Source organism: Plutella xylostella, chromosome 22 (assembly GCF_932276165.1).
Source record: "Plutella xylostella chromosome 22, ilPluXylo3.1, whole genome shotgun sequence".
In the NCBI taxonomy this organism is placed as follows: domain Eukaryota; kingdom Metazoa; phylum Arthropoda; class Insecta; order Lepidoptera; family Plutellidae; genus Plutella; species Plutella xylostella.
In genome coordinates this window covers 11,006,020-11,028,343 of record NC_064002.1, presented here as the reverse complement: position 1 = coordinate 11,028,343, position 22,324 = coordinate 11,006,020, and the positions used below count along the sequence as shown (strand labels likewise).

General features: G+C 41.4%; 1 protein-coding gene across 1 annotated transcript in view; it reads left to right on the top strand.

Moving 5' to 3' along the window:
- The window catches only part of LOC105381712 (rho GTPase-activating protein 100F), a 30,119-nt gene extending 8,101 nt beyond the window's left edge, over window positions 1-22,018 (top strand). The window contains exons 6-24 of the mRNA XM_048629130.1: window positions 77-194; window positions 501-636; window positions 1,027-1,188; window positions 1,833-1,985; window positions 2,391-2,515; window positions 2,983-3,439; window positions 8,201-8,289; window positions 8,526-8,677; window positions 9,044-9,204; window positions 9,455-9,531; window positions 9,710-9,972; window positions 10,221-10,406; window positions 11,514-11,651; window positions 12,156-12,240; window positions 12,634-12,834; window positions 15,041-15,322; window positions 16,188-16,268; window positions 16,817-16,929; window positions 17,369-22,018. Coding sequence (XP_048485087.1) covers window positions 77-194; window positions 501-636; window positions 1,027-1,188; window positions 1,833-1,985; window positions 2,391-2,515; window positions 2,983-3,439; window positions 8,201-8,289; window positions 8,526-8,677; window positions 9,044-9,204; window positions 9,455-9,531; window positions 9,710-9,972; window positions 10,221-10,406; window positions 11,514-11,651; window positions 12,156-12,240; window positions 12,634-12,834; window positions 15,041-15,322; window positions 16,188-16,268; window positions 16,817-16,929; window positions 17,369-17,767 — 3,378 coding nt within the window. The 3' untranslated portion in view covers window positions 17,768-22,018. The remainder of the gene's footprint in view (window positions 1-76; window positions 195-500; window positions 637-1,026; window positions 1,189-1,832; window positions 1,986-2,390; window positions 2,516-2,982; window positions 3,440-8,200; window positions 8,290-8,525; window positions 8,678-9,043; window positions 9,205-9,454; window positions 9,532-9,709; window positions 9,973-10,220; window positions 10,407-11,513; window positions 11,652-12,155; window positions 12,241-12,633; window positions 12,835-15,040; window positions 15,323-16,187; window positions 16,269-16,816; window positions 16,930-17,368) is intronic.
- The last annotated feature ends 306 nt before the right edge of the window (window positions 22,019-22,324 follow it).

Here is a 22,324-nt window from a genome sequence, read left to right as displayed (position 1 = left end):
AACCTCGAACCTACATAAACCTCATATCCCTAAACCTAATAAATCCATACATAAACCTCATATCTCCCGATTCCAGGTGGGAGACGAGATCCTGGCGGTGAACCTGGTGGACGTGCGGCGCATGTCGCTGGACGACGTCGTCATCATCATGTCCATCCCGCGCCGGCTGCTGCTGTGCACGCGGCAGAGGAAAGGTTAGCATCTGAAGCCATTCATATACTTACACTGTGGTGTAGCGAAGCACGGGTTAAGTGACTGTTCGGATTCTTCGGATGCTGTGAAGTTGGGTCATGCTCTTTTAAGCCTAGCAATAGGTTTACGAAAGAAACAGTTGTCTGACAAATTAATAAGAGAGCAATTGCGTCAATGCTGCAATACATAGAAGAATAGGGCAAGAGCGCCTTACCTAGGTGTTTGTCGACTTGCTAAGAAGACTATAAAACTAGAAGATAATTATGATTATGTGCATGTGTAAACCAAATTCTATATTTTATCTACAGGAAAATCTGGCCCCGGATCGCCATCCCTTCCCCGTTCAGAGCACAAGCCACCGCCCGTGGTGGTGTTGAAGCGAGACTGCAGAGACGACCGCGATGACGAGAGAGAAAGAGACAGAGTTGACGGCATGTACTCGCAGTGAGTGTCATGTGAATTCTTCTGTCTTCTTACGTTATTTGGACTCCAGAAAGCGAAGCATTTTTAATTGCAGTTATGAATAAACTTAGGTATAAATAGCATATGCACAGTTTGTTGTAACTGTCGCCTGATGTGGTTACTTATAAAAACTCTTGCTATTGTTATAGGTTATTCAAGTAATCCTGGATAACTTTTCAAGAGATACCTAGTTACCATGATTATTTAAATAAAATATTCACACCCGAGAACGTCAAAAACAGCAGAGCTTGAGTATGGAATGCAGCGCTGTGATTGGTTAAATTGCCATAAAGTTGGGTTTTACCGATTAATTTTATAGATATAAGTAGAAAAAGGCATATACTTATACGTTTCCCTTATATTTATTTCCAGACACGGTACATTGCGTTCGACCGGGCCGGGCAGCAATATCCGTCCCGTGGGCGACGGCAGGGAAGAACGCAGCCGCATGCAACTTGGAGCCTTATCTCCTGACTCCAACGCGCTAGATTTGTACTACAACTCGCGACCACCTTCCGATCATTCCACTTGGAGGTAGGGAGATCAATTAATAATAATTAGAACTATTTTTGTTAGTGTATACGGTAGAAACAACAATGCACCCAGAATGCGTCCTTGTGGGACACCATGAATTGTGTATGGTTCTTTAATATGCATAGATAAGTAGATTGCATAGCTTCATATTGGTTTTGACAGTATAATTCACCTCCCACACTCCCCAATGCGGCTTGGCAGGAGGCTAGGATATTAATGGGATAGAAATTGTCAGATTACCAATAACTACTTACACTCTGAAATGATGGGATCAGAATTTCCGCAATACATAGGTACACATATAAAATATTTTAAGAACAGCATTTAGTTTGTATGATCGATTTAAATTCAGTTGTCATACATCTAAGACCTTAGTTGGCCAGAAACTTAGCACAATAATTCTGGCAACTGAGATTGTGGCACCATTCTCAATATTATAGAGAGGAGGCTTGTGTCTAACAATGTACCATCACATGCTGATAAAAAATTATGATAATTCAGACTATTTCTACCTTAGCACCACTCTATTTCGAAAAGGGGTTAAGTAAGTAAGTAACCCATTATTCCAAAAAACTTTATTTTCTTATCCCTATCTACAATATATCCTCAGCTACCTCTTTCTAACAACCTGTATACTTCCCCAGCTACCGCCCACCGCCGCCAGTGATCACGGAGCAGCCGAAGTCCTCGTCCACCCAACACTTCGTGCCCTACGAGCGCTCCTACCCCAACACGCTGGAGAGTTTAGCTGAGAAGGTCCACTCCTTCTATCCGAATGAGCCTGGCCAGAGATATGAGTATGTATCATCAATGATATACAATAGTATATATTTTTAGGAAGACAAATCAGATACTTATAAAAATCATTAGAGTGCGTTCGGAGGTATTCAATTTTGAATGCTACACACTAACAACTATTACCTGCTTTGTTTATACCTACAACCATTTATAGGTCAAACTGCATTATATGCCGATTTGACTAAGTTACTTGGACTATGAAACAAAGTGTTATTGCAAAAATACATAGTATAAAGAAACCGAAAATATGATTCCATTTTCCAAAAGCCCTGCAATAGAACTGGTCTAAAATAATGAAACCCCATTTCGCCTCACACACTACCAATTTCCTGTATAATAAACTTCTGTCTTCACACACTAAACCTTCAATCATATAATATATAATAATACCCTTTCCCCAGCAGCAGATTCAGCGGCCGCGTCCCGCGCTCCGGGTCCGAGCAGCAGCTGCCTCGCGCGGAGACGCACTCCGACTTCGGCCGGCACTCGCTGCTGCGGTCCAGCCTGAAGGCTTCTGCTGCTACTAATGGTGAGAGCTTCTAGCTTATTAACATCATGTAATTGACGGTTGCATGTAAAACCCTTCCTTCATTGGAAGGAGACTCGTGCCCCAGATGGTTCGTAATGACGTGGTGAATAGACGGTTACTGCTGGATACAGTCCTATCTAATAGCCTAACGCGATGCAAACGATGAATCCTAAGGAACCCTTCAAGGGGAGGGAAGTTTTATTGCGATGTGACGTTCGCAATGACGAGAAGCTTTGTTCTCTGAGGCTTTTCACATCGAAACACTAGCGTCTTACGCCTCAGGCTGTTGGTCTAGTAAGCGTCTTCTGCTAGCTTTGTCTGTTTGACTCCACTCAAGAACTCGTCAATTACAACAGTTATCAGTTCTTTCATTCCCACTTTAGCTTAGTCCATTTCTGATACGAAATCAATATAGGTATATACGGAATTAGCAAAACTCCAACGCTAACTCCTTACCTTCTTCACAGCAGCAAGTCTATCAAGATACGCGCATAACCAGCGCTATGGCACCGTCGGCATGGGAGGCCAAGGGATCACATCCGGACTTACCGGCAGCGGCCTGACCGGGTCTGGACTACCCTCCGGCCTATCCACCACCGGACTAAGTGGCCTAACCGGCTCAAGCCTCGTTGGATCCGGATTAACAAGCTCAGGATTAGTTGGAAGTGGTTTGACTGGAGCTGGCCTAAGTTCGACTCTGGGTCAATACGGCACAGCCGGGCTTGGTCTACCCTCTTATAGCAGCAAGTTTGGTACAGCGCGACGGAATAGAAGCCTGGACTATTCGTCGGATACAGAAGCGACTGCCCCGACTCGAACCCCGTACTATTCTGGTCTGAGCGGGTACAGGAGTAGCACTCTGGGACGTGATATTGGCTCCAAGTTTAACTCGTTGCCGCGTGACGTCAGGAATACTGGGCAGAGGTAAGTAACTTTTTTATTAATTTATTTATTTATTTATTTATTTATTTTATTTTAGGAAAACTTACAGCACAATTTAAAGGTATAACAATAGAATGAGCAGTAAAAGGCCTTTTACAAGTTTCCACTGATAGAAATAACTTAATAATATTTACGCTAATACAAAGTAGCAAACTAAAGTAGGTACATTAACATATTATCTACGCCTAATCAAACGTACTAAACTGTATATATACAAAGATGTTTAATAACAATTACACTGTGAAATTATATTATACCTAAACTCTTAGACATCAAAAAAGGTACAACTTAGAATATTTCTCGCCTTATTAATGCTTGTATTAAATATATCAATGTCCAAATTATTCGATACGTGGTTAAAGTTGTTGCAAGCACGCCATAGATACGAATTCTGTCGGTAATTGGTAGACACCGTGGTGTTACTGAAAGTCGGATTGAAGCGACGGGAACGATTCGGAACATAAAATTTTAATTTTTCCAATAATTGAGGACAATCAATTTGGCTGGTGGCAATTCTTAGGAGGAATAATAAATCACAAATTTCACGCCGGTTTATTAATGGTAGAATGTGAAACTGGCGGCAACCTTCCTTATAGTTTTGTAAGGGATACCTAACACGATAACTTAAATACCTCATGAACCTTTTTTGTATACGTTCGATGCGATCAATGTATACCGTATATCTAGGGTTCCACACCTGTGATGCATACTCTAAGTTACTTCTGACATAGGTGCAGTACAAGATTTTAAAGGTTTTTGCCTGTTTGAAGTTAGTTGAAAGCCGCATTATAAATCCAAGAGCCTTGCTTGCTTTAGCCGTAATCGCATCAATGTGGGCATCAAACAACAGCTTCGAGTCATGGAATACACCAAGGTCTTTGATTTTACTGTCTCTTCCGATGGCATGACCTTTTAAGAAGTAATTAGTTAAAGTAGGTTGTCTTTTTCTAGTGAAGGTGATGGTAGAACATTTTGATGGATTTAAATCTAATTTATTGTCGTTACAGTATTTATCTAGGTTATTTAAGTCATTTTGTAATAATATAATATCATTTTCATTAATAATAGGTTTAACAATTTTCATATCGTCTGCAAATATGTAAATACTAGAGTTACTAAAGCACGAATCAATGTCGGAAATAAACAATAAAAATAGCAAAGGCCCTAATATAGAGCCTTGTGGCACACCACTTGGTATTTTAACCCAGTCAGACTGAAAGTTACTGGCCACGACAGCCTGGGTGCGGTTACTGACATAAGACGAAAACCATCTGAAGAGATTGCCACGAATTCCCGCCTTGAAGAGCTTGATCAGCAAGAGCGAGTGGTCAATACGATCAAACGCCTTGCTATAATCTGTGTATACGACGTCAGCCTGGTAACCTTGGTCCATTGTTTCCGTAAGTAACTCATTATACAGCAAGAGATTTGTAACCGTAGACCTACCCCTTAGAAACCCGTGCTGAGTAGATTTAAAAACCGTCTTAAGCGCCACATTAAGGTCACGTTGTACAATTTTTTCAAAAACTTTTGCTATTATGCAAAGCTTGGAAATAGGTCGATAGTTTTTTACATCATTTTTTGGCCCCTTTTTATGGATAGGTGACACAAAAGCTGCTTTCCAAATATCTGGAACCTTGCCCTCTTTAAGTGACTTTTCAAAGAGGAGGTATATGGGAAACGAAAGTTGTTCAGCACACTTTACCAAGTAAATAGGAGGGATTTTATCAGGACCGGCGGACTTACAGGTATCAAGTCTTTTGAGATGGTTATGTATAATTGATTGATCTAGTTGAATTGAGGATATATGACAATCATGGTAGAGGTTCTCAACTTCACCAGGAGAATCAGGTGGATTTAGTATATCAGGCTCTAGAAAAGTGGAATAAAAGTAATCCGAAAATAATTTACAAATTTCATCACCCGAGGAAGTTATGTTGCCTTCAAAGGTCATACAACTGGGCAAGGAGTTAGTTTTGGCTTTGGATTTTGCGAATGACCAGAATGTTTTTGGGTTGAGTTTGATTGACTCCTCAACTCGGGTGATATAAGCGTCGTAACATTCGGTTTCCAACATTTTAGCCCTACTTCGTAATATACAGTATGAATTAAAATCCGATTTATTACCATAGTTTTTAAATTTTAAAAAGTATTTATTTTTCTCTTTAAGAATTTTTATTAGTGTCGGTGAATACCATGGTGGATGTGATGTACTTTTTAAAACTTTAGATGGTACAAATTGATCTCGTAGTGAGTACAATTTGTCATAAAAAATTTCAACACACTCATGTAATAGTTTATCGTGAAATGCCTTGTTCCAGTCGAAATTTTGGATTCCCGTGTTAATAGAGTCCCAGTCCGACTTAGAATAGAGGTGCACAGTGCGTGGAGGTGATTTAAGGGGGTTGAAATCAGAACATTTATAAGTAATACATAAGGCTTTATGATGCGGATCTAATGGTACCAGGGGACTCTGACACTCTTCTACCGAAACATCACTGTTTGACACTACTAAATCCAGGAAACGGCTGTACTGGTTACTAATACCATTATACTGGCTAAAACCAAATGTGTCTAGATGGTCAACAAAATTTAACTCATCATGGTCACTGTAATTTGACGGTAAATAATGTGACAATTTAATATGCTTAGTCCAATTAATGTTACCTAAATTAAAATCGCCTAGAACTAGAAATTTATCGGAAGGATGTGATAATATTATGTCATTTAGCTTCAATAAGAAGTTAGATAGTTGTTGTGATTTGGTATAGCCCTGGTTTTGCTTACATAAATAAATTATTCCTATATGTAGTACAGATTTCCTACTCAAGTTAATCGAGATCCAAAGGTCTTCCGCTGAGGAATTCCAATTTGGTCTTGGAGTTACCGATAGATGTTTACGTGTGGCCAAGAGTACTCCACCACCCAGCTCCTGATTCGTGAGGTTGTAGTCCCGGTCCCGCCTCCAAACACAATATCGGCCGTCGAACAGCTCACTGTCATATATGCTATCATTAAGCCATGATTCCGTCACCGCTATCAAATCAAATGAGTGTAAACATATATTTCGATAAAATTGATTAGTTTTAGTTCTAAGTCCCCTAACGTTCTGATAATAGACACTCAACATTTTACTATTCATTATTAAAAATGTTTAACTATACAAAAATAAAGTAATCGGAACATAAAAGTATTCAAAAAGTCTGTTATCAGAACGCAGAGGACCCATAACGCATAGGCAGCAACGTTAAAATTGGCTTGGCTGATAGTTATAGGTAAATTAGATAAGAACATAGGACAGCGAGTTTGTAGGTAACTGTCGTAACTTATCAGCAGCGAGATGCGGACTTTATAAGCAGCATGAATAGAAGCTAGTTTCATACCGATCCCGTCCAAGCGGCCCGGCCGGCTTGCAACAACAACAGGTACACGGACTGAGAATAAAAATAAGCGAGCGATAGGCAAATAGCAAATAAGGCGAGAACAAGTTATTACAATAAGTAATATGAATGCAGGGGTGGTTAACATGTAGTAAATAGCGAAGTTATCTGAGTTAGGCAATTTTACGATGACAATGAAGTGAGTTTTTTTATGAAAAAAGTTTAAGCTATTTAGGCATATAAAATTGATTAAATTATTTTGTTTAAATCATTAGCAGAGTTTATGGTAATTACATGTGTCGTGTCGCTTTTACGCATGTGGATTTTTGCGAACTTTACCCAAACGTATTTATAGTTCTTCTCCTTCGCCAGAGATTTAGCCCTAGTAAGTAGGTTTTTGTACATAGGCGACAGATGGTCGTTCACGTAAATACGTTGATCTGCTGGACCCAGATCCATATCTGAAGCGGTTATCTTCTTAGCTCTTGCTGTTGAGATAAACTCTTCTTTCACATATCTATTTAAGAAGCTAATCAAGATTGATTTCTCCTTGGAGTTATGTATCGGGATCCGGGATATATAGTTGATTTGGGAATTTTCAATAGGATAACCCACATGGTTGCTCAGCAATTTAGCCACGGTAAAAAGGTTCTCATTCTTCTTAATAGGTATGCCCTTTATCTCGACATTATTAAGTCGGGACCACTGGTCCTTTTGGGCAAAATCTTCCTTAAGGGACTCGAATGATGCCTTAATTGTAGAAACCTCATCTTTAAGGAGTTCTAAAGACATAATGCGTTTGTCGATACCATCCAGCTTAGCGGCAAACTCGTCAATTTTACTGCAGCTCTGCTTAACTTCATCCATGTTGGACTTAAGCGCCCCCACTTCGAGCATTAGCTTCGGAAGATCGTCCAGCTTGGCTGTCACTTCGGCCAGTTTCTGCAGGACTTCCTCCATATTGCCAGTGATCTGGCGGGTGCTAGTTGGCGCAGCAGGTGAAGAGATGCGGCAGCTAGGGCATTTCCATGTTGCCCTTCGATCGACACCTAATTTACGAAACCCAGCTTCGGTGACATTAGCGCAGCGAAAACAGAGGTTTTTATGACATTGCGAACACTTAGCACTATCATTCACTTCGTTATCGCAACTCGCGCACAACATTTTTAAAAAAGGTTGAGAACCACTGATAACCGAGAGGACGCGAAGAGACGTTAGACAACGGCGACTATTTGAGCGAGACTGAACTAAAAACTTAAAACTTTATCCTTTCATAATAAAATTGTTCTCCGCTAGTGCTAACTAGTTTCCTAAAATGTTAATTAAACTTAAAAGTTCAAACTAATGTGGTTAAATTTTACAGGTTGGGTTTGAGTAATCGACGCGCCGGCAGTGTCCTGCAAGATGAACCAGAGCCGCTGTCTTCTCGGTTGGATCTACGCTCTTCCAGAGGTAAGTTCTAAGTGTCCAGAGATTGTATTGTTACTTCTAGACATTACATTACATTTTTTCGCTTATGTACCTCTACTTTTATATTGTAGGTAATTTATATGTAAATTCCTATGAAGCATTACATATAATATTTCGCTTATGTAACGCTATTTTTATATTGTAATTAATATGTAAACTCCTATGAAGTGATTTCTATGTTAACTGCGCCAATACTCAACCACCACGCATCCCACCAGGTCGTCTAACCTCGTCGCCATCAGTGTTCACGTCGGACGAGTACCGCGCGTGGCTGTCGCGCGCGCCGTCCACCAGCGCTCTGTATGAGACGCTGCGTCCACGCCTGCCGACGCACTACTCGGCTGAGAATATACATGACGCGCTCAAGAATGTGAGTTTTATTGTGATGATCATTGTTATTGTATATTTGGGCATTGTTTCGCCCATGGTATAATGTTTTGCTCAACAACGCAGAGTTTGATAGTAACTAAACTATCGTAGGTTTATTTCTCCATGTGCATTCGAAAGGCTCTGACTACGTTTTCAAAAATACATACAATCAATCTATTGACGCATTTACATTACCGTGGAGGTTGAGGACTACAAAGATTGGCGAAACTCGTCAAGAGAAGTGAATCAGCATGACATCAGTAAGACTGTGCCATGCTAGCTCTCCATTCAAAAGCTCTTATATGACTCACCCTCATCAGCTCCTCTTAAATAGCAAGACTTCTATAACTAACCTCGTCGCCAACAGATGGAGAACAGCAGTCGTTTCGGCTCGACGCTCGGGCTGGCGGGGCGGCGCGTCGAGCGTCCCCGGCACCTGCCCGCGCGCTCGCTGTCTTCACAGCAGCTCGGACCTTCCAGCTCTCCGTCGGCGAGAAGAGTGAGGCAGCTGTTGGAGTTGGGGTCTAGGTGAGTGGTCTTCATATTGGTTTTCTGCAAGCGAAACGATCCACGCTTTTGCGGTAGAGTGTGAAGCGAAGCGACTCCGCTTTGCTGGTATATCCTCTCAATCTGTGTGTTTGGGAACGCCAGTTTGGGTTTCCGCTCTTCTTGGATTTCAGCTGCCGCAAATTATTTGTGCATTGGGAAGCCTAGATTGATTCCTGGATCATATGTATAAGTATGTGTTGAAATTTAATGTATTTCATTTCTTCTGTAGGTTCAACTGTCCCAACCCTAGCCCAGTGCCAACGCCTGGCTCAAGGCATCAGAGACATTTGGACATCAACCCTAATGGTGAGTTGATTATAATAGATACCTATCGATCCGCAAAACATTTATAGGAAGTATTATTTGCTTTACGGAGAATTTATTTTCCTCGCGGCAAATCAATTTTCACATAATATTTTTTGTACCAACCAACAACCACAATCTTCCACAACACCAACTAACCAATCACCCTTCAACTCCACAGAATTCCTCAAATACAAGGTCGAAAAGCCCTCGACCGGCGGGCTCTCCTCCTCCATGACTGGGCTCTCCCGACTCGCCGGTGGCGGCATGTCCGGGATGCTGTGGGTGCACCTGCTGGCTGGACGCGGGCTGCGGCCGTCCCCGTCCGGGGCGTCGCCCGGGTCGCCGCCGTCCGGGCCGCTCGCCCCGGCGCAGCCGCCCGTCGCGCCCAGAGACTTGTACTGTGTGCTCGAGTGTGACCGGGTGCATAAGGCTAGGACTGTGGTGAGTAACTTCACATGTGCTTTGCGAACTTTCAAGATTCCCTGATCTATAATCAAAACAATCAGCCGATAGGCTCTAAAATATACACAGAAGAAAACGCTGCTTTATTTCTGTTTGACTACAGAAGCCATTTTACCTAGATGAATTAGTCACCTGATGAAACCCTGCATATCTCACAAGTCTCACAACATAATCTCTAAAACCCACCACAGAAACCAGCCTTCCTCAAAACCCAAACTCCTCCTCAGGTCCGCACCGGCGAGCTGCAATTCGACTGGGACGAGTCCTTCGAGCTGGAACTCGTCGACAACAGACAACTGGACGTGCTGGTGTACTCGTGGGACCCGCAGCACCGGCACAAGCTGTGCTACCGCGCCGCCGTCACGCTGCCCGAGCTGCTGGCGCGCGCCGCCGACCACCAGCTGGCGCTCAAGGTGAACTGAGCTGTTTGAAACGAAGGCTTTGTGTCGCTTTTGAAAGCGTTCCCGTGGGAATACCGGGATAAAAATATGGCTATGTGTGTTTCTGGGTACCACCTACATACACACCAAATTTCATCTAATTTGGTTCAGCATGTATATTGTTCCTGAAAACAAGCTTCCTACCTACCAAATTTCATCCAATTTGGTTCAGCCTGTATGTTGTTCCTGGGCACCAGCTACCTACTTACCAAATTCCATCCAATTTCATTCATCCATACCCACAAACTTCCTGGTTCACACGTATAAGCCTCTCCGTATTGGCTCGTGGGTCTCCTGGAGCTGGTGGACAGGCGACAGCTGGGCGTGCTGGTGTACTCGTGGGACCCGCAGCACCGGCACAAGCTGTGCTACCGCGCCGCCGTCACGCTGCCCGAGCTGCTAGCGCGCGCCGCCGACCATCAGCTGGCGCTCAAGGTGAACTGAGCTGTTTGAAACGAAGGCTTTGTGTCGCTTTATCAAGGGGGTTCGTGGGAGTTCTAGGATAAAAATAAGCCTTATGCCTACCAGCTTCTTACCCACTAAATTGCATATAATTAGGTTCAGCCGTTTTCTCGTGAAATTACCAGCTTCTTACTCACTAATTTGCATATAATTAGGTTCAGCCGTTTTCTCGTGAAACTGTAACAAAGATCCTCAGTATTTCGCGTCTATACATACCTATAAGTCTCTCACAATAATTGACGAGTAGTTCGAGCTGGAGCTGGTGGCAGCTGGCTTTGAAGGTATACTAGACTATCTTAGACAAATGCTAAGGTTGTCGTGGCCGAGGGTGTCCCACGCTACGCATGCCTGTTCGTGAGGAAAATCTGGATTTGAAGGTAAACTTAGCTGATAATAATATGCTTATGCGATGACTACGTATAACGTTGGATGGAGTATTAATAACCTACGAATAGGGTGCGACAACAAGATTCCATACACCATGTCCCGATCAAAATCTATGCTACACATAGACGAAAAGAAGGAGGGGCGTACCATGCGTTTCGAAGTCAACCAGAAGTCTTCCAGCTTACTATACCACTTTTAGAGCATCCTGAATAAAAAACCCTTTCATTCCAGATGGAGCCGCGCGGCACGCTCTACATGCGCGTGCGCCACACGGAGCCGCACGAGCTGTTCCGCCGCCGCCCCGCGCCCCCGCGCCTCTCCCCGCCGCCGCTGTTCGGCGCCGAGCTCGATGCCGTCGTGTCTAGAGAGGTATGTTATTATTACATATAACTTACATAAAGCCGGCTAGATGGGGTGACGAATTGCGAAAGGCGGTAATGATTGGATGCGGAAAGCTACACGGAGCCGCACGAGCTGTTCCGCCGCCGCCCCGCGCCCCCGCGCCTCTCCCCGCCGCCGCTGTTCGGCGCTGAACTGGATGCTGTCGTGTCGAGAGAGGTAGTTTATTTTTATCCACCACCGACAAAAGGAGTGTTATAAGTTTAACACAAGTTTAACGTGTCTGTGTACCTATCTGTATTCGTTTTGTTTTTTAGGATGATTTTACATGTTATTATGCTCACGACTGTAATCCCCGAAGGGGTGGTCAGAGGTGACTCGCAAGCGAGCCACCCGCTTTTCGCTGTTCATTTATACTCACGTGATAGGTTAGAATCTAGATGTGCAGGTTTCCTCACGATGTTTTCCATCATCTGTGTTTTTGAACTGTGTTTACAGACTTAAAAACATTGTTTAATAATGAATAATTCGCAGGTGCGTCCGCCGCACGCGCCGCCCGTGCCGCTCATCGTGCGCCGCTGCGTCGAGGAGATCGAGCGACGGGGACTCGATATTATTGGTAAGAGACGAGTGAATGATGGTGATTACGACACTGAACGATAGGGTGTAAGGTGTAAGGCATGAAATGAGCTTTCCCGAGTGTCGCAAAATACTATTATAATATATTTGTCTGGCGCTTTAGCATTTGGCGAATACATAGGTATGTCTGGCTAATTCTTTCATCACACTTCCATTACTATCAGCCGCGATTAGATTGAGATCTGGGATTACACCATCACATCTGTTGTTATAAGTGCAATCATTCCTTATATAAGTTCGGTGCTCCATGGCCTAATAACTTATCAACTGATGAATCCTTTCCTCACGAAGCCACTGAATGCGGCTCCAACTATGCACAAAAATCTGCCATCCACACGAGTAAGCACTATAATTCATTTCATCATTCTTCCAGGTCTATACCGGTTATGCGGCTCAGCAAGCAAAAAGCGCATCCTCCGAGAAGCATTCGAGAGGAACGCTCGCGGCGTGGAGCTGGCTCCAGACTCTGTTCCTGACATCAACGTTATTACCGGGCTACTGAAGGACTACTTGAGAGAGCTGCCTCAGCCGTTGTTCAGTCGCTGCTTGTACCAAATGACGTTGGATGCTTTGGGTTAGTGTTTTGTTTTTGGATCATTATCAGCAGCTATTAAATGATCACTTTACCACATAAGCTCCAATGAAGGAACTCTATGAAAAGCCATTATAGGTACTACCACCAGCAGACCACTTGTGTAAATATTCTGTAATCACGAGTTTCACTCATGTACATGCACACGGCAACCTTAAATGGTTGGCAGGGCACACTAACGTAGGTAGTGTATGTGTGTGTCGGCGACGTCGACGTAATTATTTAGTTCTGGGCAACCCACACACGGATATTGTAAGCATGTAGTTGTGCCAGTGACAATGATTCATTGTTTTTATGATATGAAGCAAAATTTTGCAAGACATTGTAATAGATTGAATGGCTCAGTTGGTATGATACAAGACTTACAATAATCGGTATGGTGGTTCAAATCCCACTGAACTTACAACATTCCTTTTTTGTTTTTTTTTATAGATTTAATTTATTTTTTAAGATGGTTAATAATAGTATTGTAGTATATACGAATAAAAGCAACACAGAAAGTAAATGAAACAAGTTATTAAGTGTTAAAATTACCAAATTTATTCTTGCCGTAACATAAACATTAAAGATGTTACGTTTTTGTTGTTTTTCGTTTTAAAACATAGTAATTGTAGTTTATATTAATAAGGAAAATTTTCAATTAGCAGTTTTAAATCATAATAAACATCAGAAAAGGATGGACTGGCTGGTTTACTAAAGTAAATAGGCAAGTCATTAGTTATATGAATCAACATGTTAATTAGCTAGAAATAAGATAACTTATTCCAACCTCAGTAACAATAACATCATTAACACATTGGCTTACCCATAATTGTAAATAATAATAAGCATTTAACAAAAAAACTAAAATCTTATACAAATGGAAAAATAAAAATTACTGAGCTAACCTCAATAACTATAATTTTCGCCACTTTTTCGCCATAATATATCTTACGTCCATCCTTATCTGACTTAAAGGACTTTTCATCACTAAATATCACCTCATTGTTGCACCAATCAAAGTTTAAAATAGTCAGTCGCAAAACGCACTCTGTTTCGACGATGCTGATCGGTTAGAGCAATTTTCTTCGTCGGCCTCCGACACCGCAACCCAGCAGCACGCAAGTGAACCCGTACGGTTTGTAGGGATAGATTATGTGTTGTGGCCGTAGAACGGGTGCTGCAGAACGGATCGGCGCTATGTGCAGCTACGATTTCTCGATGGCGTAGTGATGCATCCGTATAGACGACTATTGTCTACATGTCCCGAATCTGCGTATCGGAGAACCCATAATTGAACAGTTCTCCTCTGCAAACAAAAAAAAACAAATACTTAGTTTATACAAATACAAATATTCTAACAGTTAAATAAAATATTTGCAATTCTATGTTACTTACCGTTAAACGTCTTGCGATTTCACTAATTGTAATGTTTTGTTCATATAAATACGATTATCTCCGCCTTTTTGAACATGGTTAAGTAACTTTCCATAGTGACTGCGAAGAGTAATTAATTAAATTTGCAAATCACAAAGTGAATCACTTTGCAGACGCAGAGGTGAATTGTCACTAAAACTAAAAACTAATTTCGTTTATTCATATTGTATGAGGGTAGAATGGTTTTACTTCTCAAATGAAGAACGAATCATATATTTTAGCGAAGAGAAATAGTCGACAGCTATGCAGCTTGTAGTCATTTGTCAATTTCAAATAAATTTATTTCATACTCAACAGCGTTTAAATTAACGCTAAATTTAAATAAAGTAAAATAAAATTACCCATTAGTGGACTCGAACTCACGACCTATGTTTCATAAGTCTAACATACTACCAATGAGCTACGAAGAGTATAGCTACAAGCTGTGAAATTTTGCTTCAAGTCAATTTTATAACTATTTGACTTACTCGACCGGTTGATATTTTTATGTCACAGCTGGTGTAAGGGCGTTTGCCTACGCGCAAACTCGTTTGTGCTGTTGTGTGTGTGTGTGTGGTTTGTTACTGGTGTATTTACCGATTTCTGCTTTATTGCACACATAGACCACGTTAGTGTGCACACATACACTACGTTTGTGTGCCCTGCCAACCATTTGGAGTTGCCGTGTGTACCTACATTATAACTCAATGGTTTCAATCGGGTAGAGATTTGCTATTATTATTACAGACCAGTTATTAAAAAGCATACTGATGATTCATTTCCCACTTTCCAGGAGTATGCCTACCAGACGACCGGGAAGGCAACGCCCGCCTCATGGCTTCCATAGTGGAATGCTTGCCGCGCGCCGCCCGCGCCACTCTGGTCTTCCTCTTAGACCACTTAGCTTTAGTCGTGGCCGCTCAAGACAGGAACAAGATGTCTCCACAGCACCTGGCTGTGGCCATGGCGCCTCCCCTGATGCTGCACTCGCAGCCACCGACGGAAATGGACTATCAGAGGCCGATCAATGTGCTCCAGTGTCTACTGCAGATCTGGCCGGCTCCGAAACGTTCAGGTAATGTAGTCGTCTGCGATACATGCGTAGCATTTGGAATTGCTAATAATTTCCGTGATTTTGATGATAAATTCTTGTAATTTGATATGTTGCCTATTTACTGCCAATATGGGTAAAATTATTTAATAATGAAAAATACGGTTGTTGTTGCTGAGGTTCTAAAACCCGGCCGAATCTTATTCTTCCCACGGACTGTACCTCTACCTACTAGTACTGTAGAATAAGTTGGGGATTAACTTTGATGCTGGAAACTTTAGCGACATTGCTGACTTCACAAATGCACTATTTCATCAATATGTACATTCATCCCCAGTGTAGTATCAAACCACACTCGCACGAATTAGAAGAAATACTCGCTTCAACATAAACACGCATGCAATAGCTTGAGAACAGCTGAAGCTAGAAACGAAATGCACATTGAAATGATACTAGTTCTCCAACGGATTTTATCGTGACATAATTTAAATTATACAAACATTTGCAACCACTTCTTGTGTTTATACATGGTTTATACTTACGTGAATACAGTTTACATAAAACACTCTGCACAAGTTTAAATTACTCTTCTTTTTCCGTGCAACTTTGTTAACCACCGAATGAAAGCATGGATACTATCCATCGAACTCCTACATTTCTACTGCACTGGGCCGACAAGGCCTCAACATTGCATCAAGAATAAGAATGAACGGATGCCTTCATCTTCTCTTTCTACCATGACCATACTCCCACAGCATAACCGAACCAACCAATCACGATGAATTCCAACCACGAGACTCGTACCACTTCAACACACATGCATGCTAGGAAGGTTTCCCTGTCGCATTAAAGTTAAGCTTAGTCTTAACGCGTGTATGGTTGTAGACAGTTCGGCGCGGCGATCCAGCGCCCGGGCCGCGTGGAGGCAGAGCCAGTGCGTCGCCAGCGGCCTCAGCCACCCGGGAGCCAGGTATTACTTCCATTTGGAATACGAGATATACCCTGCACTTCTTAAAGTCAAATTTTAAAGGTGCCACATTTATAAGTGCCTTCCTTTACCTTCGAGTTCTCAAGCAACAATAGCGTCTATATTGCTGATACTACAGTGTACCTATGTTGATAGGAAGGCCAACCAAGTCCATCCTCAACTTAACACAAAATACAGTCATTCCATAGCGACCTCCAGAGCTAACATCTGAGGCATCGCAAAGGAGAAATAGAATTTATTGCGCTGACAACCAGGCCTATGCGATCTTTCTTTCTGACCACTATGCTCTCAAGCCACACTCGCATCTATGTCGTTGACTCCAAGGTATACTTTGGCAGGCCAAGCTCCGCCCTCAGCCAGTCCATATCGTTCTCCAGAGTCCATATCTAAAGCATCATTAACGAAGTAAACGAAAGCTAAAGAGGAAAAATTGTTGTGCAGATAATAAGGCCTATTCCGTCCTCTTTCATCCCCCTATTCCCAAGCAACAGTAGCACCTATCTCGCTGACACCAAGGTATATTTCACCAGGCCGAGCTCCGCCCTCAGCCAGTCCATATCGGCCTCCAGCGGCAGCATCAGCAGCATCTCCGCAGCCTCCTCCCTCGGCTCGGCTCGCGCCCGACCGCTCGCCGCCCGCACATGTAAGCATGCACTGTAATTCCATAGTCATAGATAGCATTATGCAATGGCTTTTGGCACACGCTTCGAAAGACGTGTGGTCGAGAAATGAAGTTCTGGATATCGGCGCGAGCGAGATCAGTATGTTTAAGTGGTATTGCAAGATTGGCATTGTAAGCTGAAACGAGGTGATAAAGTTCTTCATTACAAACAACATTGGTGCTAAGCGTTATATCCTTTCAGCTTACAAGTCTTTTTTGCAGAGATACCTACTATCATCTGAAAGCACAACGATCATAATCTTCGTCCATTGCAAATCAATCACGACGCAAAAATTGCTGATGACGCTTGTAATTGCTCTCTACTCCTGACTCCCCTAGCGACTCAATACTCGTCCAAGAATCCTCACACCAATGGTATCTTCTTCCTTCCTCATTATCTCATCTTTATTCCCTTGCGCAGGTTCTCTCATCAGTCAGGGGCGGCCAATATCGTCCGCAGTCGCCGCGCGGCGCGGGGGCGGGGGCGGCGGGGGCGGCAGCGCGGGGGGGGCGGGCGAGTCCCCCCGCGTCCAGCAGTAGCTCGGGCTCGCACAGCCCCGCGGACACCATCAAGCACGGCGGCTCCGTGAGCTCCATCCTGCGCCAGCCGGAGCAGCCGTCCCCGCGCGCCTCGCCCCGCGCCTCCCCCCGCGACTCCCCGCGCACCGCCATACCGGGAACCTCCGCTGGACTGGCAGTGACGCTGAACACTCCACGCTACAGCAGCACCAACCCGTTCCTGCAGCAGTACGACCCCGAGGAGGAGGCGCAGGCGTGGCGCGCCGCAGACATATTCTCCCCGCCTGCCACCCGCACGTAGTCGCTCCTACGACAATTTTCTAGTCAATTTTTTTAAGAATCGAAAGTGTGCTACGATCTACGATTCCCGCTGTATATTGTTTGGCGAGCTCGCGCGTTTGTTATGTATAGAGCGAGCGGTGTATATTGATGTGAGAGTGTATAAAGGCCTGCCGCCGCCGTGTAGGCGTTTATTTGTATATTGTATATAATAATCGTATATGTATGTAGGTTCGCTCCAGTTGGTTCGCGGCGGCGGGACGTCATGACACATATCATGGGCGCATCGGCCGCGCGGGGTCGAGACACAGGGTTTACTCATCTCCTTCCATTCTCAGCTTTCTTGTCTGATTTGATTAGTCAGTTCGATCGTTTCGGCCGCTTGACCGTTATTCAACATTAGGCTAAAATCATAATGCCCCTGTGAAAGTGGAAGGTGCGCCCAGTGTAGGTCGTATAGTGAGATTGTATAATGTATAGTAGCACAGGCGTTACGGACTGTCTTGAGACTGAGGCCATATCAAAGTAGTGGATCTCCTGCCTAGAGTTAGCTATCTCAGTGGAGTTTCAACGAACGATATCGAACGAAAAAGGGTCTACGAGTGGGTAGTTATTTTGAGGTTCTTCATTTGCCGTGTGGCCTAAATAAGAACTGGTACTGTCTTACTTCGAACTGAAGATTTAAGAGTGTTGAATTGATATACATTACCTATTGTTTTTGATAAGTTGTATTCTTTTATTATTTAACAATACTGAAATAAAAGTAATTCAGACATTCTAAATATTATTTAAAAAGTTACTTCGTGTAAAAGATCTTATTTATTAATCATGACAGTTCTGTTTTCCTTTAACAACATTTTAATCAGTCAGTGCTATTTATGTAAGTAAGATTAATTATTGTTAAAATGTGTTTTAATAGTTTCACTCCTTACGGAAAAGTGTATAGAGACCTCACGTACGTTACTGATGCTGCGGTTTTGTAAATTATATAATTATGCTAGTTATTTGAATGTTTTAGTATTGGGAACAGATAATTTCCCGTTATATGGATGTTCGTCAGTTTGGCAATAAGTTTGGGATGTGAATTATCTCTGAATGTCTGAATGTTACACAATCGAATGGAAAAAAATATTATGGGTCGGTCAAAATGTCAAGATGAGTGTCACTGCGTTCTAATTTTGAATTTAAACCAATTACAGCTATAGACTCCTGTGATTGGGTATATTACCTACTTATATCATAATCAATAGCGAAAATAGATTGTTCAAAATTTGAAAACAGAATCTCTCGTGTCTCATTGGCGTCTGTTAGAAAGACATGATAGGATTGGAGACGTTGAAATTGACCAATGACAGCACTGATTGACCTCATCACTGCCATGATTGGTCCATTTTTATATTAAGGTTATTATACACTTGTTTATATGTCTGTCGGAGGCTACATGGTAATTTTAACTTTTGAGCAACACTTCAAGACGGACGTACGTTTAATTCAGTTTTAAATAATTGATTGCACAAATAACTCGACTGATATGGGACACAAATCGTTTTTTGATACTTTACTTTTTACCTGTTACTGTTTTGAATGCTTTTTCTGAGATATGTTGTGAACTTGGTATCTATAGCTTTTGTAATGTAACTCCGTAGACAACTGCTGTGCGTTTTGGAGGAAATACTTCAGCTGCGCTCATGTTCTTAGATACTTCCAAATTTTTTAAACTTTTTCCCTCCGTATTTCCGTTCTGAAACGCACAGATTCCACAAATGTGTAAAACAAATTAATAAGATAGACAAAATATAGTAAATTTATACATAATGTCACTGTTATCTGCTTTCAGAAGCACTTATTGTAAATAATTGCAATAACTACCCTACGTATAGTTACAGGTACTTTTGGGGAAATGTCACTTCTAGGAAAACTGAATGAAACATGATCATACCTACTCACAAATATTTTGTATCTTACCTCTTCTCTAGCTAATTGTTATTCAATTAAACTTAACGTGTGTACTATTTGTAGATAGTGACCTGTGGGTCTACGCATGGAGGATATTATATACTATGGTACGGTCAATTTATCTCCAAAACTTGGTGGCATTTATATCCATAATGTGACTTGGCCAACAGATTCTGTACTAGTGAACAAGTACCCTTATGAACAATTAAACATCAGTGAACTAATATATAAAATATATTTAACTTTAACAAAGTAAAGGGTATATATCGTAGATCAATTTAGCTGGTACACTATAAAAATCCAGTTAATTTTATAGCTGAAACACTTATCAACGCGGCTACATCTCAACTCGACAAATTCCTACATGGAATTGAGAATTAATTTTGCTCCGTATTTTGTTGCGTGAAGAGTTGGAAACATGTCGGGCTGGGATGTATCTGAATAAATCGATATAAATAATATGGAAATTAGAAATGATTAAAAGATATTATCAAATGAAATAAATAATTAGATCAATCGCTGAGACTTGAAGTGTCGCTCGATAGTGTAGCCGGCGGTCGCAAGGGGGCGCGATTGTTCGCTGCGATTTTGCGACTATTATCCATCGCTTTACTATTATTCTAATAATGGTCTTTGATACAGGTCGACTACAATTATAATTTTGTTATTGTAATTTTTTACATTGTTTTCATAACAATACCAACAAAGAAATTCATTACGTTTTAATTAATGGAACAAAATGTACCTTGTGGTATGGTTAATTGGCAAATAATGTTTAAAACATTCATGAAATTATGACCGACCTGTAGCTATGTAACATTGTACGAAAATGCGATTTATGATGTATAGTCGCAAGTCGCTGCGACTAATCGCAGTCGCAAGTCGACGGTAGAGTGTAGTGACTTCGGCGCACTGCTTATGTTGGCTTCTATAATAATGGCGGACTTTGAGGGGAATTGTGTTTCCATTATAGTAATGGAACCACGTTATAGGTGCGTATTACACAATTATGTACATTTCACATCATTCGACCAATACTTTTGTTGTTAAATGTAGGTGTCATTCAAATGTACAATACATACAAATCATTAATTTTAAATACCTATTCACTAAATATAACATTAGTGTTAAGTTTTATCAGAGAAAACATTTTGCATATAATTTATTTGATTATTTAGCTTGCTATTCTATATCAGTATGGCACACAGGGAACCACTTTATAGTCGAATGATGTCAAATGTATAACAGCTTTATAATAGTGTGACCTCGGAATACAGAATAACACCAGAAGAGTAATTTCAATTAAAATGGGCAAATTAATTCCTGTTTTTTTCATGATAAGTGCCGTTTCTGGAGTTATTCTATATTCTAAGAGTGTGTCTCATACTGACACTACCATCAGAGTCAAGTCTAGAACCTGGTTATAATAAATGTATGATGTATAACATATCGTATTCGCTCTTTTACGTTAGTTCCACATATAACCAGAAAGAGACGCTGTGATGGCGGTGACATCTTGATACACATAATTATTTATAGATTCGGTTCACTAAAGTTGACCACTTTAAAAGTTTTTTTCATAAGTTGTGCTCAGTTTATTTTTTCGCCTAGCATCCATTAGATGGTTATAATAACCGTGGCGTGGATGGAAATATCCAGTTTCTGCTCATGTAATTTATGGTCACCTTTCCTGAACTGAAGTATAGCTGTACTTTCCTATATCGATTAAATTTATACCTAAACATGAAGGTTATGTTATGAAAAGTGTGTTTGAGACGTTAATAATTTTATATCTACTTAGTCTTGTTGAGATTTTTTTATCGAGATATACCTATATCAATTTATGATGCCTGATTGTTAGAAAATTGTATATTTAACTAAATTTTTAAATCTACATGTAAATTACAGATATCCTATACTCATTAAAGTGAATATTGATTCAGAAGTTTAATATAACTCTTCGTAATGCTACAAATATGATTTGTGGTTTGGGGATTCTTTCAGTGGCCGCTCTCATTGGCTGTTGCCGCTCGAAAGAATCCTTAGACGTTGATAGTCTGTTCAATACATTAAAGGCATCGGTAGACAATAACGAGTCATTTCTTAACATTCACCGTCAGTTGTATAAATGATTGTAAATACTTGTATGTCGTTTTCCCCGAAGTCCGTCGGTTCGTTTGCGGGGCCCCTCGGGTACCTAAAAACTATATCAGTATTTTGAAATTTGGTAAAAGTAGCGTAAAGACGAGTACTGATGTCGAGAACGGCCGGGCCCGCGGCCGATCGATCACCAAATAAATAATACGACGTTATATTATCAAGTGTGTTTTATTTCTTGAAATATTAGATTTCCCAGCGAGCTTCGCCTTAAAAGGTGTTTCTATGGAAGTTGTGCACTCACTGTAATGAAGCATCATAATTTTTGAAGTTGGTCCTATATTTTTTGGGCAATTCTCAACCAACATAGTACCTACATACAACGTACATTGGCTAAAAAAATGAATGCAGAGGACCTAATCATGAAGACGAACAATAGATATATTATAATAATATCATAATATATTTAACATACTATTATTATGATATTGTAGGTTTATACTTACAAGATACATTCGCGAGTAAT